Below are 27,430 nucleotides of genomic sequence, written 5' to 3'. Positions count from 1 at the left end.
TACCAGTCAGCCTTCCCCATTCATTTATTTCTCTATTATCGGCACGGACTTATGAATTACTATGGTTTTCCAGCGGTTTAAAACTCACTACTGTATTTAATTATTTTGGTGCTCGAACTGTCCCAGAGTTGGCCAGTGGAAGCCCCTCCAAGTTGGCTCCTGGGAAATGCCTCCATCATGTGCATAAGTATTTGTTTACTTTCGGACATAAAAGAATGTCTCGGCTCATCTTGCGTCTACCCATCCCAGCCTTGGAGTCAGCCCTTTCTCCAAAAGCCCCGGTTCCTCTTGGCAGCCATGGAGTTGAGAGATGATGGTCTGAGGACTGTATGTGCTTATTACTACTGGGTATCTTTGCCTCTTGGCCCTCTCAGCAGACAGATCAGAAACTAGATGCATGCAGAGACACATCTACATGTGCCTTCATACACGTGCATACATACACGTGTACAGTACATAAATATGCATATACACATGATTAAAATCATGATCTCACACTGATACCTCCACAGGGTTTATTTTTTACCCTCCTCCACACTTGTATGTCTCTTCTTATTCCACAGTGAAAACCCAGGTTTCCCCCAACAACCACACATTTAGTCATTTGCTTAATAATATTATAATACATCTTAAAATTTCATAACTGTCTCCTTCACACTGCCCCTAAATAATCAAGTCTATTAAAAAGAGTTCAGGATTTGTTTGCAGTCGCTCTACCTTACCTGGCTCAGGCTGAGGTTCTATAGCCAAATACTATATATTCATAAGTTATTTTGAATTAGTTCTTTCCCCAGTGGGTCATGGTATTCATTTGAAATACATTCGATTTACTTGTTTTCATTTGCTTTTTGCTTTTAGTTTTAGGTTGTAAAGAATTTTTTAACAGCTATTTCATTCTTCGGCAAAACACGCGATAGAATGGTGTCCCCAGATAGCAAATCACTATTCCAGCTATAATTATTATGAGTCAGGAGACCGCAAACATCGCTGATTGGAAAATGAAGAACTTCCTGATAATATATAAATTGAAAAAATATTTATAAACCATAGCGGCAAGCGTATATCATCTGGTATTGACTCCAGGAACGACGGGTGAGTTCTGGGGGAAGAGGGACACGACACACAGACATTTGAGAGAGGTTCCAGTGAAAGCTCACCTTTCCCGATGTGTCGCCTAGTGTTTTCGATAGTGGAATTCCGGTTGACGTTGGAGAGCAGCCCAAGGCAGAAGCGGTTCTTGTTGTTGGAAGGATCGGTAAAACCATCCACCAGCACGCTCGTGGAGGAGGCGTGGAAAGCTTCGCCCACACGGTTATTGAGCTCGTAGTAGACAATAGAGCACCAGTGTTTTGGTTCCTCGTAAGCAACTGCTTGAACATCTTTAAGAAAGATGAGCTTAGAGTCAAGCAAGGTGAGTGCCCTGGGCTCTCAAAAACTGAAACTGTGTCGTGAAGTTGCCTCAGGGTCCCGGAATGAAGATGTGAAAAAGCCACTGCTATTATAACGTATAGAGTTTATCTCTGATCTTGGAAGCAGGGTACTCCTGGCTAAGTGTGACATTCACCTTTCGTTGGAAGATATTTTCTCCAACGGCTATCAGATAACCAAGACGCTGGCTAAGCAAGCACACACGAGCAGCATGTGCTGAACGCTCTGTAATTCACCAAAATGGAAATGACCCCACCACTGACCCTGGCTCACCATCTAAAGAAACGCAACAAGTGGCAAGTGAAAAAACAAGTGCGGAGAGAACAATAGAGGACAGGAAATGTGCCAAAGGTGCCGGCACAAAGGGGAATTGCTTTGGACAACGCCTCAGTATGCCGACACTTTTTCAAAGCAGTGAAAATCAGTTTCTAATTATTGATAAGAAGTTACCTTACTTCACATTCGGTTGCCAATAACTCTTACAGCTACAGCTTTGCTCCAGTCCTCAAGCTCAGGAAGAAATCCTGCCAGCTGGCCATTCTTACAGGATGAATCATATCTCTCTCATCCAGATTTCATGCTAACTTCCTTATATTTGCTTTAAGTCATGCAGAGCAGGTGTGTTTTGTCTCTCCATTCCCAGAATGGGCCAACAATGGAAATTACCCAACTTTACTGACAGGATGCAGCTTGTTAAGTCAAATCTCTTAAGACTAACAAATCTCCAAACAGAACATGCTTCTAAACATTTGCAACTAAAAAGTTCTAAAGATAAGTTCCTTCTGCAGTAAAACCTTATACCACTGCTTTAGCAATTCCAGGAATACAAACCATATATATCTAGTATGCCAATATGTAATGATCTGAGGTTTATGAAGACTTGAGTGTACAATCTTAAAAAAAAAAAAAAAAAAGAGAAAATCCACATTGGAAGCACGAACTCTAACTGTTAAGGGAGAAGGACCCCTGTGTTCTTAACATCAACCTCCACGAATATTAAAATGAGCTTTACTGTAGAATTTGGTAAAGAAAATAAGGAAAATGATCATTAAGAAAATCCACACATAGAGTAACTGCTTTATACACTTAAGCAGGTAAGCTGAACACAAACATACACCATCTTCCCTGTTTGCTAAGTGTTATCCCATGTCAATAAGCTGTATTTCAAAGACCAAAGTTTCAGTGATTTACAGGTGCCAAATCTTAAAGAAGACTGCAACATCATTAAGAGAAGGCTTTTTTTTTTTTTCTGGCTGTGCCTCACGGCATGCGGAACTTCCCCGACCACGGATCAAACGCGCACCCCCTGCATTGGAAGCTCGGAGTCTTAACCACTGGACCATCAGGGAAGTCTAAGAGAGGGCTTTAATCAGCTATCAGGATTGCTCACAGGACTATTCATCCAGGTTGGAGGCTGACAGTTTTTTTTCTGTAAAAGGCCAGAGAGGTCTTGGGGGCCACGTGGTCTCTATGGCCCCTATTCAACTGTGCCCTAGCTGTGCAAAAGCAGCCACAGATGATATGTAATGAATGAACACAGCTGTGTCCCAATAAAGCTTTATTTACAAAAACAGGCAGCAGGCTGAAGTGGTCTGTGGGCTGCAGTCTGCTGACCCCTGCTCCAGGAAAACTACCGAAGTATAACAACCACAAGGCCAATAGCCCATCCTCATGAAAATATTAAGTGTAAACTTATTCTAATGGGGAAAGAATGTTAAGCCATTTAAAGGAAAAATTTTAAAGCAAATTGAAGGTCTATTTCCTCAAATCAGACATTTTGGGCTTAGCCACCATGGCTGCAGGTCCACAGGCTTATAACTGTTTCACAGTGCTGTGCCCATTCTCTCCTGCTATTCTGTTCCCCAAATACACATTCCAAGGACGTGTGAGACAGGAGTTATTTTCCCCAACCAAAATCTTTGTCAACTCATAATTTTATGTTTGAGAGTATATTCTAGAGATTATCAAAATACAGAGCTACAATAGCAAAAAAACAAAGAACCCAATCCAAAAATGGGCAGAAGACTTAAATAGGCATTTCTCCAAAGAAGATAAGATATACAGACTGCCAACAAACACATGAAAGAATCCTCAACATCATTAATCATTAGAGAAATGCAAATCAAAACTACAATGAGATATCATCTCACACCAGTCAGAATGGCCATCATCAAGAAATCTAGAAACAATAAATGCTGGAGAGGGTGTGGAGAAAAGGGAACACTCTTGCACTGCTGGTGGGAATGTGAATTGGTACAGCCACTATGGAGAACAGTATGGAGGTTCCTTAAAAAACTAAAAATAGAACTACCATACGACCCAGCCATCCCACTACTAGGCATATACCCTGAGAAAACCATAATTCCAAAAGAGACATGTACCAAAATGTTCATTGCAGCTCTATTCACAATAGCCCGGAGATGGAAACAACCTAAGTGTCCATCATCGGATGAATGGATAAAGAAGATGTGGCACATATATACAATGGAATATTACTCAGCCATAAAACGAAACGAAACTGAGCTATTTGTAATGAGGTGGATAGACCTAGAGTCTGTCATACAGAGTGAAGTAAGTCAGAAAGAGAAAGACAAATACCGTATGCTAACACATATATATGGAATCTAAAAAAAAAAAAAAAATGTCATGAAGAACCTAGGGGTAAAACAGGAATAAAGACACAGACCTACTTGAGAATGGACTTGAGGATATGGGGAGGGGGAAGGGTAAGCTGTGACAAAGAGAAAGAGAGGCATGGACATATATACACTAGCAAACTTAAGGTAGATAGCTAGTGGGAAGCAGCCGCATAGCACAGGGAGATCAGCTAGGTGCTTTGTGATCGCATGGAGGGGTGGGATAGGGAGGGAGGGAGACGCAAGAGGGAAGGGATGTGGGAACAGATGTATATATATGACTGATTCACTTTGTTATAAAGCAGAAACTAATAAAAAATAAAAATAATAATAAAAAAATACAGAGCTAATAAAAAAGATGACATACATAGCCAATAAAAAAGATACAAGAAATGTTTACAGATTAAAAAGGTGTAAATTCCAATTTATTACACTGCACACTGAAGGAAGGTTCTTTGAGTTCATCCACAACTTTTAAGAAGTTAAAAAGTATCAGCAACTCTGACAAAGTCTGAGGTATCTCCAGACCTTTACTAAAAAAGTGATAGGAATGAGATAAGACATACCTAGTAATGAAATGGCATTTTAACTTCAATTTGCATTAAATGAATACAAATGGAATGATCCATCTCTGCCAGTGAAGCACTTTCCTCCAGGGGAGGTTACCTGGGGACAGTTTCATTCAATGTGTGGTCATGACTTCTTACAGAGGCTCAGGGATTCTCCCAACGCTTATTTACCCGAGTTCCCTGCTCGCTTAAGTCTCTGCGGACCTGGCAGAATGAAGGCGTCCTCCTCTCAGACACTGCCAGGGATCACAGAGACCCGCCCTCTGCTAGAGAGGAAAAGCAGCCAGCTCCTCAGGGTAAGAACAGGAAAAACATGTGCCTCCCGTCCCTTCTTGTACCAAGAAACAAATAAATAGAGCAACAAGGGAACTAAAGCTATTGGTTTGTTTCAGCTGCAGCTATACACAGATGAGGCCTAGAAAATAGATGGGGCTTATGAATATCTATTCCAACGACCAAAGAACCTTCTGGAAAGCCTTGTTATATGAACTTTAAATTCTGGAAATCACCAGTGAAAACTCTAGTTTTACGTTCTTTTTTTCTCCCTCAACATCCTTTGTCTTTCACTTAAAAATACTCTTTTATCCCCAATTCAAAAGTACTGAGTATTGAAGTTATAGACAGATGACTGCACAACTGTATCCAGGCCTTCATTAGTTAAATCAGTGCGCCTGTTCCTCATATAAAAGGCTTATCTGTAATCCAAAGAATTCTTTCTATTGAGCTTCTCTTACTATAAGTACTCTATCGTTTTCAAATAGCTATCTTTTTAAAGACTAGTAAAAATCTGTGAGAGAAAGCAACACTTGGACAGATAAACTTCAGACTCTGAAAGGAAATAAGCAGCAATTCATTTTACCTCCTCTGTTGATTTCTGAGGGCAGTGAAGGCGCCATCATATTTGTGTCCATGGGCTGAGAGCCATCCTGGGTTATGGGATCTTCAGGAGGCAGATAAGCAGGTGGAGGTGTATCGGCTACAAAATGTGAAAAAAAGCTTTAGTAAACACACGTGCTTAAAACATATATTCTCTTCGGTGCCGAAATTCTTAAGAGATTAAGTTGCCATTTCAACCTCCCCATCGGAAGATTAGATGCTACAGGCGCTGGACTTGGTGTACACTTTTGGAAAATGACTACCATCTTATGCAATAAATAGTCTTATACAATTGTAGTGAAGATTCAGTGGGACGAAAGCACCATATGCCAGTTCTAGAAGTTGTCTGCCTACCGAGGATCATGCCATTTTAAAACAATCAGAAGGGCATTTAAACATGCTTTTACCCAACCCACTTTAAAAGGGCCTCTGCATTTCATCATTTCTCTGGTGGACGGAAAACCTTCGAAAGCTACGCAGGACTTCTTAAGAAAAGGAGCTTCAGGGTCTCTTGCATTAAATCTATGGGCTCTTAGGGGTTTACCAACTGAGTTTCATTACAGCCAACTTACTGACTCCAACTGTGAATTTCCCATGACTTCAAGAAATCTGCTAGGACTACCTTCTCCCTACCCACTTAAATATATAACAGATTCACTTTGCTGTACACCTGAAACTAACATAATGTTGTAAATAAACTATACCCCAATAAAAATTTTTAGAAATATTCTGTACCCATATTAAAAAATAATAACCACGAGTTTCAAAATCCCTAGTAGCAGAATAATAGGAAAGAAATGCGTTTGTCACAACTATCTTCTATTTCAGAATTTGCATACATGTTTCTCCTGGAAAACTCACAGCTAACTGGCCAATTAGAGGCAAACAGTGTGATTTCTGAAACAAAGAACACTAACACAAGTCTTGTGCTTTCTTTTTTTTTTTTTTTTTTTTTGCGGTACGCGGGCCTCTCACTGTTGTGGCCTCTCCCGTTGCGGAGCACAGGCTCCGGACGCGCAGGCTCAGCGGCCATGGCTCACGGGCCCAGCCGCTCCGTGGCATGTGGGATCTTCCCGGACCGGGGCATGAACCGGTGTCCCCTGCATCGGCAGGCGGACTCCCAACCTCTGCGCCACCAGGGAAGCCCTTGTGCTTTCTTAAATAAGGATTTCCCACAAACAATCCTTTGTGATGGAAAAACAAGTTCCTCATGGGCTACGGTGAGCTCACCTCGTACCACTTAGCACATACAACAGAGCAGGGAACAAAGTTTCACCTCAAAGAACCACCAATAGCTTGGATAGGTACTCTAGACCACTCAGGGCAACCATCAAACAGAAAAAGCGAACACTACTCTTTCAGAGTTTCTCAAGAGATTTCCCAGACTGACTTTCCAGCTGAATCACAACCTGGCCACTTCTACCGTCCAGGTGCTAACAAGCCAGGCCTCAGAGCACAAAGACAGGACTATGGGGACCTGATCTGGATGTATTTTCCACCCTTTCTCCAGCTTTTTAAAATTCAGCTTCTTCCCTGCAGCTGTAACACTGCCTCTGCTTTACTTCCAGCCAGGAATGAAGACAAAGAGCCTCCTCTGAGACCAAATCCAATACCATTTCTGCAAACAAGCTGGTGAAAACTTCATCAACGACTTAAGGCATCAGCGTCCCTGGGAGGCACCAGATACTCTGGGTGATGCTCTGTTCTCCCCACAAGGTCCTCCTCCCACCCGTTCAGCTCTCTCTGTTCCATATTTCCTCTACTTGGCCTGTGCCTTAATCCCTGGCAGCTGGGGACAAGGTGTAAATTCAAGCAATAATCTTCCGTTTTTTCACTCTTGGGCCCACCCTGGGTCTGCCATGCTCCACAGCTTTCCAAAACAATCTCCTTACCACTAACCTGTTCCTCAAACCCAGCGGGTCCAGGAGAGAGTGCAGTGGATAGCAGATTACCAGATGATACTAGTTTGATTTTGAAACAAGTCTATCCCTCACCCTCATCTTAAACCATTTTCGACTGAAAAACAGTGCAAAATCATAGGCTAAAAATGTAAAAAAGCAATAAATATATAAATAAAAGATAGGAATATCAAGTGTGGACCACTTTTCAATTTTTGAGGACACACCAGCTCTGCTGTCGAATTCAAATCTGCCCAAAAACATTTCAAGTGATACATTAAACATGCTCGCCCACGCATTTTCCCTTCCTGCAATGTTAATAGATGTCAAGTGTACCTTTGCTCGGCGTATCCTTTGTGAGGCCTGCTGGCGAGAAATTGGGCACTAATCATTTTTTGAGGTGCTCACTTATGAACCTATAACTCGAAAAATATAATGTCCTAATTAATCATTTAATTTGACAAACATTACACCACCAGAGAAGTCTAAAAAAGAAGGATAATGGTTTTTTTGTCTTTGTTAAACAAGCAGATGGTTTCCAGTACTCCTGATGCAAGTCTTTTGTTGTTAAAGTATGTGTTTCTTGGGATTACATCACCACTTAAACGAATTTAATTAGGTTGTGTGGTGGGGCGTGATCCCCCAGGAAATATCTTTTCTGAGGCTGCACTTACAACAGGGATTTTTCCTTGCATGGGAACAGCAAATGTGTGCAGCATGCTATTTTTTCCCTCTTTCTTTTATCAAGCGCAAAGGCTGGAACAACTATGCCACTCCCAGAAGGATGCAGCTGTTTTCAAACCTTTCAAAAATCAAAAATGAAAATGTATTCAAGCATCTGTGCCAGACAAATAAAACACTGGCTTACTTGGCTAGAAGTCCCCTTTCATTCAAAGTTGCATCCTGAGTTCTAGAGGCGCAGTGCCACGTACCAGGGCTGGAAAGCTCTCTCCATTCCAGGCGAACCCAGCTTCGCCTTAACACTGTCATGACAATTTGGATCTGACCACAGAACATCACTGAACACTGCAACCTACCTGGCATCTGAAAGGGGCTTCCTGGGTCTGAGCTGGTCGGAGAGTGAGGGTAGGTGCTACTGCTGCTCCCAGGAGAGTTTGGGTAACTGCTATTGGGAGAATGAGGAAACGGATGGCTGCTGGGTTGCTGGAAAGAATCCGGGAAAGTGGCGTTGAGTGGCATGTGAGGCTCATTTTGTCCTAAGTTCCGGAACTGAGCTAAGAGGCTGTGCTGAGGATTATATTCACTGTGTCTTGGAACCAGTACTGGAGGAAGAACTGGAAAAAGGGAAAGAAAAGGAAAGAGGGACGAAAATGAGAATGATGAAAATCGTTAATAATGTCACAATAAAACACAATAAAGTTGAAACATAATCTGTAAGTAACAACAAATTATTCGAACACTGTCATGCTGCCAACTCAAAAGCACCATTCAAATGAAAAGACATTTTTCACTCAGGAATAAATGCAGTAAAAAACTACAGTCTCCTTAGAATCACTGATGGCCTATGCCTGAGACCTGCAGCATTGACAAACTACCCAAGGAAAGTCTGCAAAATACATTCTTTTAGGTTAAAAATGTTAAGGTTCCCTTATTCTCAATTTTTTCATTCACTAAAAACCAAAGCACAACTAGGAACATATATCGCCATTGACAATTCCAGTTTACATCCCTGGCTGATAAGATTTCACGTTTAAGAGTTAATAATATTTATTGAATGCTATGAGTTATTCACCACAACTGCTTTAAATGGACACATTAACTCACTTTAAACCCAAGGAAGTGTAGTACATAAAGTTGAGAGGGTAAATACAGTGAGCTGTATAAAATCCAAATGCCAGGAAAGACAGTTAATTAGATAAAATAGGATTTTTTGTGGGACAGACTTTATGTTGTGTCCTAGCAGTCATACGTTATGAACATTTTTCCTCTAAGGATCTTAATGTATTTACCCACTTCTCAGTAATCCTTATCACTACCTGATAGGCAAAGAAAGAAACAGGTCATGCAATCCACATTTTGCTCACTGAATGAATACTCAAGGTACAAAGGCCAAAAAACATACACACCAGTAGAGAAGGAAATAAAACAACTTAAGCCATTCCTAAAAGCTCCATGTTAGGAACCTGAGGAGTTAATAATTAGCATGGTCCTCAACCTCCAGAAACCTCCAGAGGCAAAGCCACTACAAAGGCAATGATAAAGGGAAGGGCAAGCTGGCTTCCAGAGCCCTAACTGGGGTTAGATCCTAAGCTTCTTGCCAGGGTCACCAGATGGCTCCTCCCCATAATAAAGGTCCTTGGAATCCCTACTGCTCTTGTGGCCTTGGCTGGAAGGAGAAAAACAATCCATCTGGTAAACAACATGGGAGGAGAGAGGAGATTTAAAATCTGTTATTGTTGTTGAGAGTTAGGCCTCAGAATACATTTTCCCAAAGAAACCATATTTTGTGGCATTAGCAATAAAGTAGATTTTTGAGGGCTTTCCAGGGAATCTATCCATGACTGATATCATTTCTACAGGAAAAAGTACTCTTAATGCTTGGATTATCACTAATTTATGAGCTGAAAATTGTTTAAGAAAAAAAAAGGTTTTTGAAGGTATTAAAAGTTCTCATGTGCTATACCATAAATTTCTCCATAATCCTGTAGCAATAAGATTTGCTGATTCCCCTACTATCTGATTCCTTAGAAACAAATCTTTTTCGTAGAATAAATGTATTTCCTTTTTCACACAGTGATGGAATCTGTCCAAATCAAGTCATCAAAAGCATGATTCCTACCTATAGTGGAAAAAGAATAAATACATATATATCAGAATTACTTTGTTGGATGCCTGAAACTAACCCAACGTTGTAAATCAATTACGCTCCAAAAAACCCAACGCCCCCCCCCCAAAAAAAAACCCAAGAAGGAAAAAAGTGGGGGGAAGGGCAAAGAAGGCCTAATTCCTCCTACCTTTCAGTAGTCATTTGAAATGTAAACCACTTTGCTTTGTTGTCGACAAAGTTCCCAACTGTCACAAAGGCTCCCCCAACACCAAGAGAAATCGATATTCCAAAATAAACACATGCTCTGAAATAGTGCAATATCTTTAAATTACCGATGCAATCAAACACTTTTCTTTTTCTTTCAACTCTCGCAGCTTGAATTACCACTTCCCAGCTTGCCTTTTATGGTCATCTAGCTACAGCCTCCATTCTGATCCGTACCTTTAAAAGGTGGAAAATACCGGCTTCTACACCCCTCCTGCCAACTACAGCACCAGACAGCAACTTAAAACAATTCTCCGTCTCTCTTCCCTCTCTCTCCCTCTCTCCCACCCACACCCCCTTACTGGAGCCCCTGTTTTAGCGACTCTTATTGTCTAACAGAGTTTTAGAACTGGGAATTTACTTCTTCCCACTGCTTGCAGATGACAGTGGCAGCAGAAGGCAATGTATTTCTGTACCTCCGGCTGACACTACGCACAGGTGTTCCTGTGTAACTGTTGCGTGGTGTGCAGCGGTCTGGCTCTAAAGCACCAGGCTGCCCTTAGTGTACACCACAGGTGAGATCAATCAGCTTTTGTACATGACCTGGGATGTGAGCCACCAACTACAACAAAGCAGCACTCTATAGATGAACTTGACGAGATCGATACCTTTGTCTCACCTCTGATTATTAAGATGAGATGATTTTGCTGCTGCTGATATAGGTACAGGTATATTTTAATGAACTTAAAAAGGGTATTGAGGTATCACACACCTATAATAAAATGCAGAAATCTTTGTATAAATGAAATCGTATATACTCTTGTGTCTGGCTTCTTAAGTTCAACATTATGTCTGTATGATTGATTCATCCAATGTGTGTAGCATCTCATCATATGCATATATTACAATTTATTTATCAGTCAGCCCATCTAACCTCCTCAGAGGATAATCAACTTCATTTTTCTTCTGTTTTATCCTTTCTGTGTTTCTTCTTGAAGAAATTAAGCAGATAAATGTTTGCTTTCTTATTTAATCTTTATTGCTAAAAGGAAAGGCAGCCTCCTATATAGCCTTCGCAGTTAGCTTTTTCAACTATATCTTAGGATTAACTTCATATTAGTTTGTAGAGATTGACCTTATTTGTTTTACAGCTAATAGCACCATAGTTTATTCAACCAATCTCCAATGTCTGGGCATTTAGGTAGTTTACAATATTCTACCATTACATACTATATTGCAATGCATAACTCCAGGCATATATTGCAGTATTGTTAAAGGTGTATCTTCAGGGTAAATTCCTAGAAGTGGAAATACTGGGTGAAAGGGTAAATGCAAGTATAATTTTGTTATCGTCAAGTATCCCTACATAGGGGTTGTACCATTTTGCATTGCTACCAGCGACAAATGAGAGTGACTTTTCCCTCAAAGCCTCCTAAACAGACTATTCTGATGGGTTCAAAAAACTTTTTTTTGACAATCTGATGGGTGGAAAATGGTAGGTATGGTAGGTATTGTGGTGCAATTTTAATTTATATTTCTATTATGGTGAAAGTTGATCATCTTTTCATGTATTTCAGAAGACGTATTTTTATCTTTATTTGGTGAATTGCATGCTTGTGCCTTTTGCCCATTTTTCATCTTCCCATTTTTCATTTATATATATATGTATGATATTAGCCCATGATATATTACATTACAAATACCTTATCACAATCTGTCAATTTGTCTTTTGGCTCTGCTTATGTGCAAGTTTATTTTTTGGTAGTCAAATTTATCAATGTTTTCTTTTATTGCATATGGATTTTGAGTGATAAAAAGCCTTCTTCTACACCCAGACTGTAAGGAGGAATTCATCCATGCATTCTTCCAGTGCATATAAAGTTTCATATTTTACTTAAATCTCTGATCCATTTGGAGTTCAGTTTATTTACAGTATGAGGAATAGATCTAACTTTATCTTTTTCCAAATGGTTAGCCAGTTGCCCCAATACCATTAATTAAAAAGCCCAACTCTGGGGAATTCCCTGGCAGCCCAGTGGTTAAGACTTAATGCTTCCATTGCAGGGGGCACGGGTTCGATCCCTGGTGGGAGAACTAAGATCCTCCAAGCCACGCGGTGAGGCCAAAAAAAAAAAAAAAGCCCACCCGTCCCAGTGGGTGGAGATACCACCTTTCTCATAAATGTCCATGTATGTTAGGGTCTATCTTTAGACATTCCATTCCATTCTAGTCTATGCCCCAGTATCACTGTTTTAATTACAGAGACTTTATAGTACATGATAATATCTGTAGGCTAGTCCCCCCTCACAGTTCTTCCTTTTCAGTGTTTTACTCATACGCTGACTTTTCCATATGAACTTTGGTTATCACCTTGTCAACCTCCAGAAAAAAAGATTATTGGTACTTTTATTGGGATCACATTATAAACATTAATTGGGCTTCCCTGGTGGCACAGTGGTTGAGAGTTCGCCTGCCGATGCAGGGGACACGGGTTTGTGCCCCGGTCCAGGAGGATCCCACATGCCACGGAGCGGCTGGGCCCGTGAGCCATGGCCGCTGAGCCTGCATGTCCAGAGCCTGTGCTCCGCAATGGGAGAGGCCACAACAGTGAGAGGCCCACGTACCGCAAAAAAAAAACCCAAAAAACAAAAAAAAGACCAAAAAAACACATTAATTTAGTAAGAATATATTGATGATGTTAAAATATTCTATTCAAGAACTAGGAAGGTCAACTCTACTTTTGCATCTTTCAGGACTGCTCCATAGCTACTGTCTGTATTAATTTGCCAGGGCTGCCCATAACAAAGTACCACGGAACTGGGGGACTTAAACAACAGAAATTTATTTACTCAAAGTTCTGGTGGCTAGAAATCTGAGACCGAGGTGTTGGCAGGTTGGTTTCTCCTGAGGCCTCTCTTCTTGGTTTGCAGATGGCCACTTTCTTGCTGTGTTCTCCCGTAGCTTACTTCCCTGGTGTTCCTCTATATGTCCTAATCTCCTCTTCTTATAAGGACACCAGTCAGTCTAGGGTCCAGCCCAATGGCCTCATTTTAACTTTCTAAAGACCCTACTTCCAAACACAGTCACATTCTTAGGTATTATACTTATGATTAGGGCTTCAACAGATACATTTCGTGGGGGACATAATTCAATCTATAACACTGCATTAGGTTTTAAACATTTCTTATAAAATTAAGTATTTTATCTTTTCTGTTGCTATTTTAAATGGAGTTTTCTATTCCATTATATCTTTTTTTAATTTATTTTTTATTTTTTTATTTTTTATATATTTTTTATTAGTTTCTGCTTTATAACAAAGTGAATCAGTCATACATATACATCTGTTCCCACATCCCTTCCCTCATGCATCTCCCTCCCTCCCACCTCCATTATATCTTCTATCTGGTAATTATTTATATATATGGTTATTGATATTTCCATGCTATTTTATATATTACTACCTGGCTGAATTCTTTTGTTGTCTGTGTTATTTTTATCATTGACCCATTATAGAGTTAGTTCTCCAGCAAATGATCATGTCTCCAACTAGTTTTACTTTTTTCCTTTTGAATTGTTTTCTCTTGTCTGACTGCACTGGCTAGTAATGCCAATACAATGTTAAAAAGTAATGGAGATAGTGAATTTCCATGACTTATTCTTGACCTTGGTGAGAATGCCTCTAGTGTTTCCTCATTAAGTAAGATGCTGACTTTAGGACTGACATATATAAATTATGTTAAGGAAGTATCCATCCATTCCTATAGTTGAAATACTAGAAATAGGTGTTGAATTTTTGTCAGAAGATTGTTCAGCATTTCTAAAGATATTATGATTTTTCTTCTTATACTTATTAATATGGTGAATTATCCCTGCATTCTGGCATAAGACCTGCTTGGTGATGATGTATCATTTTCTTAATGTGGGGCATTAGAGTCTTATAACTAATATTTTATTTCAGATCTTTATATTAATATTCATAAACTATACTGATCTGTAAGTTTCTTTGTGTGCTATCTTTAGCAGGTTGTCATGTCACTGTTACACTTGCTTCATAAATGTTTGTGTGTTCAGAAACAGTTTATGTTTCTAAACAGACTCTAAATGTTTGGTAGACTCCCTCTCTTAAACTCTCTGGGATTGGTGCTTTCCTGTGGAGTAGCTCCTTAAAACTTTCTCTATTTGTCCTCTGTAAATAAATATAAGCTTTCTATGTCTACTGAGGATAATTTTGGTAAATTATACTTTCTTCTAGAAAATTATCCATTTCACCTAGGTTTTTAAATTTACTTGCATAAAGGTATGCTAAGTAACCTTACAGTAAAATTTTGTATTCTCTTTATCAACATCTATTTCCCTCTTATTTCTTATTTTATATTTGTGCTTTCTTCTTGCAACATCTTTTTCTTCCTTTATTAAATTGACCCTTGGGTTGTTTTTTTTCAAACCAGGATTTGGATTTGTTGACTTGGTTTTTTTTTTTTTTTTTTTTACTATTTCATTATTTTTTGCTTTTATCTTTATTATCTTTGTCCTCATACTTTTGCTTTTCCTTTGGCTTACCTCAGTGTTCTTTTCCTAGCCTTCTGATTGGGAATTTAAAATTTATTTTTATTCTTTCATTTTTACTGATATGTGTTCAACGCTATGAATTTTTCTCTGATCACTGGTTTAAATGCATCCCACAGATTCTAATATGTAGTTGTTTGATCATTATTTTCCAGAAATTATGTAATTTATCTTTATATTTTCTCATTTGCCAATAGGTCATTTAATAGAAAAGTTTTAAAATTCCCAGAGAGAAGAGCTTATTTGCTTCAAATTTCTAGGTTTATGGCATTGTGATAAGAATGCTGACTGCAGTATTTCTAACTTATGGAACTTGATATTTTCTTTGTGACCTACAATATTATACATTTTTGTGAGTGTTCCTTGCACACTTGAGAAGAAGGTATATTTTCTATTATTAGGATGCGGTGTTTAATATGTTTCCGTAAAAACTACCTAATTAATAATGTTGCTTAGGTCTCCAGCATGGCGGGGGCGGGGGGGGGGCGGGCAGGCAGGCAGTGAACTTCTTTTGTAAAGGATCGGAGAGTAAACATTTGAGGTTTTGTGCACTACAGGGCCTCTGTCACAACTATTCAACTCTGCTGTTGTAGTAAGAAAGCCATAGACAATATGTAAACAAGTGGATGTGTCTGTGTGTTAAAAAGCTGTATTTACAGAAACAAGTAACAGACTTGACTTGGCCTGTGGGCAGTTTCCCAACCTCTGGCTGCTATGATTACTTATGTTTTTTCCCACATGACCTGTCTTGTATTTAGACTGGTGCATTAAAGTTCCCATTATTGGTGTGTTTCTATTCGTTTTCCCTGCCATATCCTGCTTTACATAGGAGGTTGCTGTGATGTTTGGTGCATATATGTTCACTTTAAAGTGTTCTGTGTCAGTGCTTTTTGGTCTTCTGAATTCTATTTTGTGTGATATTAGGATCACAATCCCCCATTTCCTGTTGTTTACAAGTGCCTGATATACCTTTGCCAATTCCTTGATTTTTAGCTTTTTAATCACTTTGGCGGGGGAGGGGGGTGGATGGGTCTTCTGAATACAGCATAAAGTTTTGCTTTATGAACCAACTTGAAAACCTTTTAATTTTAATAGGTGATTAAACCCATATATATATATATGGTGTATATTTTTTTGGGGCCATGCCACACAGCCTGTGGGATCTTAGTTCCCCGACCACAGATTGAACCCAGGCCCTCAGCAGTGAGAGCATGGAGTCCTAACCACTGGACCACCAGGGAATTCCTGCCCATTTACATTTACTGATATGACTGATGTTTGGTCTCAACTCTGTCATGTTATTTTTTATTAGAGTTATTGTAATATTATATTTACTATATTTCTCTATGTGATGTAATTATTTGTCTTTGATTTTTTTTAAAGGAAACTCTAAAGATAGTTTTATATTGCTGTGCTATGGTTATTTTTCTATTTGTATCTTTTAAGGTCTTCCATCTCTGTCTTTTTCCTTGTTCAACCTCATACCGCCTAGTTGGTCAGTTTTAAATGGTATGTTTTAATTCTCATCTATCAACTATACAATCAATGATCTTATTTTACTTTCCCCCTTTCCCTATTCTTCTATTCCATTTTTATAGTTGTACTCTTTCTACTTTGTCAGAATATCTAAAGTTTATATACTATTCTTTCATCCGTATCACTACACTTATTTTAGCCTTATCTCTATGACTGAATATATTAAATGCTCACCACCTGTCCTTTTGTCTAACCTTCCCCAGTCATATCTTAGTTGAATAAAATGACCCCAGCAGATGCCTCAGGAAGAGCTAGCTCATTGTTACAGTATTCCCTGACTTGTTGCACATTTAAAACTTTCTATAGCCCTGATGCTTGAAGGAGAGCTTGGCTTGTCCTTGATTTCCTTGTTTCTTGAAATGCTTTTTCACTGTTGCCTATTTCTAGATGATGCTTTTGAGAAGTTTGATTTTAGCTTTACTTTCTTGCCTTTACAAGTAATGTGCTCTTTTTACCTGGAAGCCCTGAGGACTTTCCTTTATCTTTAAAGTCTAATAGTTTTACTAGGATATGTCTCAAAGTTGATCATTTTAGGTGAATTTTCCCAGGGGTAAGCTGAGTTCTTTCAATATGTAGATTTAGGTCTTCTCTAACTTCTGGAAAGTTTTAAGTATTAGCCCTGTTCTACTGGCTCTGGGTACTTTGGAGCTCCAGTTATACGTATTTTGGATCTTCTTTGTTGTCCTTTCCAATCACTTTCTCTTAGACACTTTTTATCTCATTTTAAATTTTTTATTCACTCCTTTAGTTTTTTTCCTGCCTTTCTTCAATGAACCTTACTACATTTTAATACAAATCTACTATTCTTTGGCACACTGAAATCTAGTCTTTATTTATGAAATGTTTTTCTTTTAAATTTATTTATTGAATTCCATCAATTCTCTTTGATTTTCTTCCAATTTTTATCCATTTCTGTATTTAGTTTCTGAATTTCCGATTTTTTCCCCACAAATGCTTGTTTAAGGATATTTATTTTGAAGTATTGTCTTACACTTAACACATTGAAGCCATAGACTCAAAGGAAATATTTGCAATCACATATCTGATAAAGGACTTGTGTCCTGAATATATAATGAACTCTCAAAACTCATTAATAAAAATCCAAATAATCCAATTAAAAATTAGGTAAAAGATGCGAACACACCCTTCATCAAAGAAATTCTTAAAAGTATTATGCAGGGCTTCCCTGGTGGTGCAGTGGTTGAGAGTCCGCCTGCCGATGCAGGGGACACAGGTTCGTGCCCTGGTCTGGGAATATCCCACATGCCGCAGAGCGGCTGGGCCCGTGAGCCATGGCCACTGAGCCTGCGCGTCCAGAGCCCGTGCTCTGCAGCTGGAGAGGCCACAACAGTGAGAGGCCCACGTACCGCAAAAAAAATTAAATAAAATAAAAAAGTATTATGCTTAGTGAAGTAAATCAAACACAGAAGGAAAAATATCCTACTTATATGAGGGACTCAGAATAGAAAAATTCACAGACAAAAAGTAGAATAGAGGTTACCAGGGGCTGAGGGAAAGGGAAAAGATGCAGTTATTGTTTAATGGGAACCAAGTTTTTGTTGGGGATGATGAGAAAGTTTTGGATATGAATAGTGGTAATGGTTGCACAACACTGTGAATGTATTTAATGCCATGAAATTGTACACTTATAAATGGTTAAAATGATAAGTATTACATTATGTGTATTTTACCACAATAAAATTTTTTAATTAAAAGGCTTAACCATATCAAGTAATGGCAGCAGGGATTTTCTCACACATTGTTGGCTGGAATGTAAAATGGCACAACCGCTTTGGACAATATTTTGGCAGTTTCTTGTAAAGTTGAACATGCACTTACCATATGACCCAGCCATTCTACTTCTAGGTATTCACCCAAGAGAAATGAAAACATGTATCTACAAAGATGTGTATATTTTATTTGTGATAGCCAAAAACTGGAAACAAACCAAATGTCCATCAACACATGAATGAATAAACAAATATGGTACATCCATACAATGGAATACTACTCAGTAATAAAAAGGAATGAAACATGGATTCACACAGCAACATGGATCGGTCTCAAAATAATATGCTGAGAGAAGGCAGACAGAAAAAGAGTGTACGCTGTATGATCCCATGCAAACAAAATCTCGAAGATGCAAACCAATGTATGGTGACAAAAAGCAGGTCAGTAGTGGCTTGGGGATGAGAGTCGGGGCTGGGGGCAGAGACTGAAAAGGTGCAGGAGTACACTTTTGTGGGTGATGGGTATGTTCATTATCTTGATTGTGGTGATTCTTTCACATGTATGTCAAAACTAATCATATTGTACATTTTAAACATGTGCAGTATAGTCTAAGCCAATTAATCCTCAGTAAAGCCGTTCAAAAAATGATTGTGAAGAGGCAATTTAAAATTGTCTTTTGCTAATCTAAAAAAATGTCTAAAATGTTCTATTATCTATTCCTTACCCAATCCCATCTTCCAGGTTTGCAAACCATTATTCTGAGCTCTCAACAGTCCTACATCCCCAATTAAAACAGTTTGATCCTACCAGCTCTTCTTCTGGGGCTATATATAAGATATACCTCTCCCAATTCAGAATCCCCATTCAGGAAAGGAATTCCAGTTTGCTATCACAGATACAGCAGATCCTACAGGGAAAACCAACTGAAGATACCAAAAGGAAAGAGCTGCAAGGAAGTCTCATGCTGAAGGGGGTGATAATCTTTAAGACATACGTCTTCTACGGGCTGTTCAAAGTTAATAAGCAGAACTGCAATGTAAAAAAATAAATGGATATCTTCCTATACACTCTTGGAAGAAGACATTTCTGTCAAATTTACCTAAAGTTCAACTTAACCCTCTAACAATAGCAGCAACCAGTGCTTCAAACCCTCTCAAATTACCCGTGTAGAATGTTTCTGAAAGACATTTTCCCAGTATTTCTCAACATTCTCCACCAAGGTAAGCATCAGTGACAGAGGAGAGTGAATTCACCCGGGGGTCCCAGCAGCACCACTGGAACTGAAATTACATCGACATGTTGATTTATCTTAACTAACTCATATACATTTTACACTCTGCTCTTCACTATTTATCAAATATAAAAGTGATATCTTAAATAATTTACAATCTAGTAAAACTGATCCTCCAGGAAGATGTGCTTGCCATGTTACCTATGGCTTTGAGTAGCTGGTGTGGGACACTGTGCTGGGGTGGTTTGAATGTGTGGATTTCCTATTTACTCAGCGTCACAATTCTAATAAGTTACAAATTTCTCAGAAAATTACAGCGAAAAGTGACTGGTCACAGCAAGGAGGGAGGCAGATAAGATATAAAGCTAGACTCTAGAACTAAGAGCATTTATGCAGAGGCAAGGAGATGTTCATCAAATTGGTTTTCAGGTGATCACCAGAATCTACAAAATTCAGATTACCACCACTAATATTTACTTTAAGCCTGGAACCATGCCGATCACATTATCACACTTTGCAAATAAGAGTTCTAGAGGGATAACTTACCTAAGGTCACAGAGAAAGGGGCGAGAGTTGAGATTCAAACAAAGGCAATGAGCACTCTCAACCACTGAGGTTCTGGTGTCTCGATTACTAACTTCCAAGAATGTTAAATTATGTCTGATATAGTTTGTTTGAGGGATGGGTGAGTAGAATAAAGTCTAGAAGTGTTTCTGAACAAATTAAAGGCCCGCTCAATTGAAAGGAGAAAACTCCAGCCCAGTTGAGTAAGTTCAGTTATGAGACACTTCTAAGTCCTTGATGATGCTAAGAGATGAATCATTATCAAAACTGATTTGTGTAGTTGAAGATTGTAAGTAGAGTATCTGTATATTCTGGCTTGCCTGGGACAATCCCAGTCTGTACCTGTTGTCCGATGGAATTATTACTAGGTGACCCTGTCACTCTCAAAAGTGTTCTGGTTTAGACAATAAGTTTTATGGTCATCCAAACTATAAACAATAGCTGATTAAATTAAGGAGAGGAATGATATGGTTCTGGGGTGTGGAACAGCTGCTAGTCCTAGGAAGAAGTATTAATGTGGAAGAGAAGAGATGAGGCGGGGGGGAGCTAGTTAGGCAGGGTTAGGCCTATATACACAAATTGCTCTAAAACAACAAGGCCCAGGCACCTCGCCTGTGTGGAATCCTGAAGGACAGTGCACTTCCCTCCCAGCTGTCTTCCCCACCCCCCATCCCCAGTCCTTGTTCCTTTCATTTCAGCAATATTTCAACATTAAGGTATGTTTTCTACTGGGGGAAAAGGAAAGAATAAACATCTAGACCAATTATCTATGTGTAAGTAAACCTATGTGCAATTCTTTTTTTGGTCTGTGTTGGGTCTTTGTTGATGTGCACGGGATTTCTCTAGTTGCGGTGAGCGGGGGCTACTCTTCATTGTGGAGCACGGGCTCTAGGTGCACGGGCTTCAGTAGTTGTGGCTCATGGGTTCAGTAGTGGCAGTGCGCGGGCCCTAGAGTGTGTGGGCTTCAGTAGTTGCAGCACGTGGGTTCAGTAGTTGTGGCTCGCGGACTCTAGAGCGCAGACTCAGTAGTTGTGGCACACAGGCTTAGTTGCTCCACGGCATGTGGGATCTTCCTGGGGCCAGGGCTGGAACCCGTGTCCCCTGCATTGGCAGACAGATTCTTAACCACTGAGCCACCAGGGAAGCCCCTCTATGTGCAATTCTTATTTCTTGGGTGAGAGGATGGTTACCCAGCTGAAAGAAGTAGGATTTGCAAACTCTATGCTTGACTCAGGTCAGAAACAGGAAGCGAGAGAGGGTGAGGAATGCCTTCCTCTTCATATTTCTTTCCATGTTTCAGTCTATTCCATTTTATGGAAAACAGAAATATGGGAGCACTGACGCTTCTGGGGACCCTTTTCCTCAGCAACTGATAAGGTTACTCCTACTTGGCAACTTGAGAGAAGTTTGCGGCTTCCCTTTAAGGGCTGCTCCTACTGGCTAATTTGAATTACAAGCATCTCCTTTGAAAGAGGGGCTCAGTGTTAAAACACTTTCTTTTTTTTTTTAAACATGGGTGAGGGCAAGGCTCCTAGGTAATTTCACTTCACCTCCCTCCACCTACTTGAAAATCTCTAATAATTGCTGTATGTCTTTAAAAGGAGGGAGCTATCTTCCCCTCTTTTCCTGACCTCCCAGGAGGAAAAAGGTCAGATTTCTGCCTTTTCTCAGTGACGTATATCTCTGCTTTTCAAAGTATTTATGTGTCTCTTTTAATTAAAAAAAAAAAAAAATCCCTTTTCCAGTCAATAGGGAAACCAAACTAAGAAAGTTTCAGGAGGTATTTTCATTTCAAGAAGCGAGTTTCAAAAGACATTTGTGATTCTGCTACTGGACTCAGCTTTTCTGTGTTACCAGGGCACAAGGAAAAGGAATGAAGAAGAAACAGCTAACAGTGCAGAGGGGGGCTGAGTTGTGAAAAGTATTCCTGTACACCCTCCAGATTTGTGAACATCTTCAAGATTTTGAAGTATTGTTTGAAATTCTATCACCAAGTCATCAGTGTAAAGTAGTCTAGTGACCAGACTAAGGCTGACGAGGTTGTGACCTGCCAAATGCTCGTGGATGAGATTTTTTTTTTTTTTTAAACACACAAGAGAGTTCTGATAACAAATCTGCCAGGCTGTTGCCTATGTGTGTCCCCACAGACATAATGGCAAATAAGCTGGCTGTGACCCAATGGTACATAAATGTCCTTTAGTTCCGAAGACCTGGAAAATGAATTGAGGTAACAGTCAAGATGCCTGAGTTCTAGCCTAGCTGTGATAATTATTAGTCTTGTGACTTTGAGCAAGTCACTTAGTTCCCCAGGGTCTCAATCTCCTCCCTCCGAAGAGCAAGGGGTCTGAATCCCGAGGGCCCTCCTTGCCCTGAACTGTGTGAGTCTGCCGCGGCTGCTTGTGGAAATCTGGAGCGTCGTGGTGCACAGGTGTCAGACCACATCTCACTCGGGTCTCAGGACAGCCAGTGAGGCCACCCAAGAGCAGGAAGGTGGCCCAGGGCTAATGGGAGAACAGCCTGAGAGCTGGTCCAGCGGCCACAATTCTCACCTGAAAATGGGTGGGTGGGGGGTGCAGGAGGGAAGGGGAAAGGGGGAAGGCAGCCAAGCTGCCAGAGCAGCTGTGCCCAGTATAATATCTATACTAGACGGATGTCCCTAAATATGGTGTGTGTTCATGACCTTCTAAATAGAAGTGTTTCCAGGAGAGAGTGGAGGAGAGGGTAAGACTACTTAGAAGTTAATAGTATATGCATTTATGAAATAAAATTCCTAACCTCAGGATATGTCAGGGAAACTACACTGAAAAAAAGATTCTCGTAACCTTTAATCGAGGTTAAATTTGCAAATATAGCCCCAAATCCCTGAGTGGTGGCCCTTTGTCTTTTTGCGTGCTTATTGGTGGTCAGGCGGCAGAAGGGAGGGTTTGAAGTAACATTAGATACTGTTCACTGGGCACTACATACATGCCCATCGAATACTGACCTCAGGGCCAGGCTCTGGGTGGGACATGGCAGGTGCAGATGTCAGCGGGACAGCCACTGTTCCTGCCCACACGGAGCTTATAACAGATCCCTGAACCCTCACAGCAGATGAGGAAGCAGGCTCAGTCCAGCTCCATGACACGTCCGAGGTCACACAGCTGCTAAGTGGAGGGCCAGGGTTTGAATGAAGGTCTGTACATAATAACCACCAGACTAAGTTACTCAGTACTGCCAAACTGTAAAGAGATTGTGGATTTAACATTCTCTTTCCATTCCTCTGTTTAGTTTTTTGAGGGGACGTCTTTTTAAAAGTTAAGATGATTTTGCCTAACGATAGCAACTTTGTAGTATTTGTTTTCTAGGAATGTATCAATTACTCTTGAGTACAAATACATGAACAGAAGATGAATATGCGAAAAAAAATTTAAATATAAACAGAGAAATGAACTGTATTCAATAAAAGGATCTGCAAAACAACATGAAACTGACTTAAAAAGAGCCTGAATTGAAATCAGCTTCTGAGAACCCAACTTCCTAGATAATTCCAGGCTGGGGATTCTCTCCTTTTTGGCCACCATGGGTGATTCCTTTGAAATGCATCTCATCTGAGAGATTACGTGCCCACAGTACGTCCTTTAGCCCGACCTCTCTTCTGGGGTAACTGCCCTGACACTTCGCCCCAGCCACCCGGAGCTTCCTGAAGTTTCCACCCGCTGGTTTCATCCTCCTGTACCTCAGCTCACGTGACATCCTTCTAATCTTAGTTCTAATGTCATCTCCTTTATGGTATCTTGCTTGGTGTTTCTACTCACCTTCAGGAGAAATGAGTTCCTCTTTTCTTTGTGCTCCGTTGTGGCTTAGATCATCATGGCATCTGTAACATTTTATTGCTAATTGGACTTTACCTCTCCCAGACCATAAGCCCCTTGGGGGCAGAATTGAGTTTTCTTTCTTCTGTATCATCCAGTGCCTGGCATGTAACAGATCCCTAATAAGTGTTTTTTCAATTAATGTATGTTTGTGAATTATATTACTATTCTTAGATTGCTTATTATCATCTGATTAATACAGACCAGTCTTGCTCAAAGGATAGTCCTCGGTGAATTAGCAAGACACTTGTTTAAAGGCAGATATTCCTGTACCTCATCCCAGACACAATAAGTCAGGCCTCCTGGAGTCTGGCTGAATGCAGCCTGGGTGGGGAAGATGAGGGGTTAGCATATTTGTGGGCAACATAGCCCCAGGCCTCTTGCCCTGTCTACGTCTCTAACTAGCTGTGGAGCTTGAACTTCAATTTTCTCACCTTAAGTCAGATTTCTAGAAATCATCCCTTTCACCTCTAAAACTTCATACAGCATCAGTCCCAGTTCTCAGGTATACAGATTAAATTAGAATGATACAGAAAAGACCAGCATGGCCTTATTATACTAAGTTGACAAGAAAATTCACGAAGTGTCCAGTTTTTCTGGTCAGGTGTCTTGGTGCCAAGGAAAAAGCACTGGCTTTGGATCAAGAAGCCCAGGGTCCTAGCTGCCATGAATCAGACAGCACAGGCCTTTGTCCCCCTGCAGGGCTAGTGGCCAAGCTCTGGCAGGTGGCATGTGGCAGCCTCTCAAATGCTGGCTCCTCCCTCCAGGTCCCCCTCCCATCCTTACCCCAGGTTCCTTTCCTTTGCCAAATACTTATTTGCTTAACTACCACAGAAGGAAGATGCTATATTATCAGAGACTTCATAGTTTCTTAGAGGTAGAAAAACTTCAGGGTGTGGGCTAAAAATACCAGGAGAGGAAAAAGTCCTTCATAAGGTACACCGGAAGTTTAGGAACAGTTAGAGGCGGGCTTTAGTTTTGGACTTCTGGATGGAAGTCTTGTTCAGTTATTTACTGGACGATTAAGAGGGAACTTACTCTACACTGAACTTCTTACCAGTAAAATGGGAAGAGCAGTACTTCTCCCAGATTTCCTTTCCATTTAACATTCACATCGTGCTTACATATGCCAAGGGCTGTACCAAATGTTCACTCATCTAATCCTCCTAGCAACTCTGACCTAGGGCGGATACTGAGGTAGAGAGAGATTGAGTGACTTGCCGATAAGTATACAACCAGGAACCAGTGGAGGGAGGCCAGGTGTCTCTCAATGTGGCGCAGGTTAGTTTTAGCAAGTTCCTGGGCTCTGGTCAGCCCTCGGCCTAGCGCGCCTAATCATCTATCAGACGCTACTGATATGGAAATGGCCATCCCCAGGTGTCACACCCGGCAGCTTGGCTTCATTTCTAATTGCAGCTGAATGTAATTAGTTCTCTTTCGGCGTTCAAATATATTCTAGGAAACAGACACTTATTATCTAATGATGAAGACTGACCAATGGGAAATAAACACAAATAAGGCTTCCAGAAGCATCTGAAGCACAGGTGTGGACTCTCAATTTACCATTAGCAACCCCAAATTCAAGCAGCTGTTGCACATATGTATTTCAGATCAAATGCTCTACCACTGAAAATTTTGGATACCTTTTCCCTCTGTCAGAGAGAGAAAACTGATCAGGGTGGGTGGGGGGAATGACTTCTTTTGGGAAGCAGTAGCATGGTGGGGAGCAGCATGGACTTTGCATTTAGACTTCAATTTGAACCCCGCCTCTCCCCTTACAAGCCATGTGACAACTTACTTAAACTGCAGCTAGGTGGCCCTGTCGGTGGGTACCTCTCTCTACCTTTCACAGCTCGGTCAGGATGAAATGAGAATACACGTGAATCCATAAGCACAGTGCCTGGCACACAGTAAGCAGAAAAAGTAGCTATTTTAAGCACAGGGAGATCAGCTCGGTGCTTTGTGACCGCCTGGAGGGGTGGGATAGGGAGGGTGGGAGACGCAAGAGGGAAGGGATGTGGGAACAGATGTATATGTATGACTGATTCACTTTGCTATAAAGCAGAAACTAAAAAAAAAAAAAAAAGTAGCTATTTAAATTTCTATTGTTACTATTATTAATACTGTAAAAATTGACCCTTGATTAACACGGGTTTGAACTGCACAGATCCATATACACGGATTTTTTCCCACTAAATATGTACTACAGTACTACACGATCCACAGGTGATTGAATCCAAGGATGCAGAACCACGGATATGGAGGGCCGACTATACGTTTACACGTGGATTTTCCACTGCATGGAGGTTTTGTGCCTCTAACCTCCGAGTTGTTCATGGGTCAACTGTATTATAGTTTTCTGAAGATCTGTTTAGTGAAAACTTAACATTACAAATTTTGTTTTTATTCTAAAGAAGATGTGCACAAAAGTTATGCTCTTTGTTTCACTGTTTCAGCCACATTATGTTTCCAGAATGCATAAAGCCTTTTCATGTGCACTGTTTAATTTAAGCCTCAGCACGACCTTGGAAGGTAAATACCATCGCTCCCCATTTCACAGGTTAGCAAACACAAGCTCAAAGAGGACAAGCAACTGGCCCAAGGTCAAATATACCAAGTGCCAAAATTAGTCCAGGCCTTCTCACCTGAGCTTCCGCCCCACCATATTTTAACCTTACAGCTACAGAGAAGTATCTCCTTTAATAGTCCCCGTTTGTCCTGATTTTCCTGAAGAACTCCACTCCACATCTACCAGTCAGCAATCAGCATTCTACTGTGAGCAAGAGTAGATCCCTGTTTTTATCCCCCAGTGGCTGATAATTCATTTCTGCCCTTAAATATCTTGTTGATCAAACTGTCTGATTTAGCCAGAAGCAGCCCCTTCAAGCTGACCTCTGTGTCCCTGTGACATGCTCCCACCAGTTTTCTCTTTTAAAAATAGCTCATTTTAAAATCAGCTGTTCTTTTTCCTGTTTAAAAGCTGTTAAGTTTGATGTTTCAAAAGCGTTTACCCACAACTGTTTCCTAACTTGACCATCGTACTTCAATACCTGTCCCGGTACACCACTATACCCTGGAAACACTTTTTAGATGCTCAAAGAAAGGGTACTGTCACAAAAAACACTGCTGAATCTGCTACAGAGCTGGTCAGATGTAACTGTCAGGAATTTATAGGGAAAAATACAGGAAAAAACATACAAAGGAATTCCACTCTGTTGTCATATATATGTTTACTACTTTCAGTTTACAAAAAGCTGCCCAAATACCACTCAAAAAATCACAGGCTGGGGGCTTCCCTGGTGGTGCAGTGATTAAGAATCCGCCTGCCAATGCAGGGGACACGGGTTTGAGCCCTGGTCTGGGAAGATCCTACATGCCGTGAAGCAACTAAGCCCATGCGCCACAACTACTGAGCCTGCGCTCTAGAGCCCGCAAGCCACAACTACTGAGACCCTGCACTGCAACTACTGATGCCCGCGCGCTCTAGAGCCCGTGCTCCGCAACAAGAGAAGCCACCGCATTGAGAAGCCCGCACACCGCAACGAAGAGGAG

The 27,430-nt window shown here is 40.5% G+C and overlaps 1 protein-coding gene across 6 annotated transcripts in view; it reads right to left on the bottom strand.

Moving 5' to 3' along the window:
* Positions 1-27,430, bottom strand: part of SMAD1 (SMAD family member 1) — an 80,169-nt gene that overhangs the window by 11,233 nt on the left and 41,506 nt on the right. For all 6 annotated transcript variants that reach the window (XM_081224959.1, XM_081224956.1, XM_081224954.1 and 3 more), the window contains 3 exons: positions 8,445-8,702; positions 5,493-5,609; positions 1,158-1,379 (listed from right to left, as the gene is read on the bottom strand). In XM_081224959.1, coding sequence (XP_081081085.1) covers positions 1,158-1,379; positions 5,493-5,609; positions 8,445-8,702 — 597 coding nt within the window. The remainder of the gene's footprint in view (positions 1-1,157; positions 1,380-5,492; positions 5,610-8,444; positions 8,703-27,430) is intronic.

This window comes from Mesoplodon bidens (assembly GCF_964165515.1).
Source record: "Mesoplodon bidens genome assembly, chromosome: 1".
In the NCBI taxonomy this organism is placed as follows: domain Eukaryota; kingdom Metazoa; phylum Chordata; class Mammalia; order Artiodactyla; family Ziphiidae; genus Mesoplodon; species Mesoplodon bidens.
Note: the sequence above shows the minus strand (reverse complement) of the source record. Positions and strands in the feature narration are given on the sequence as shown.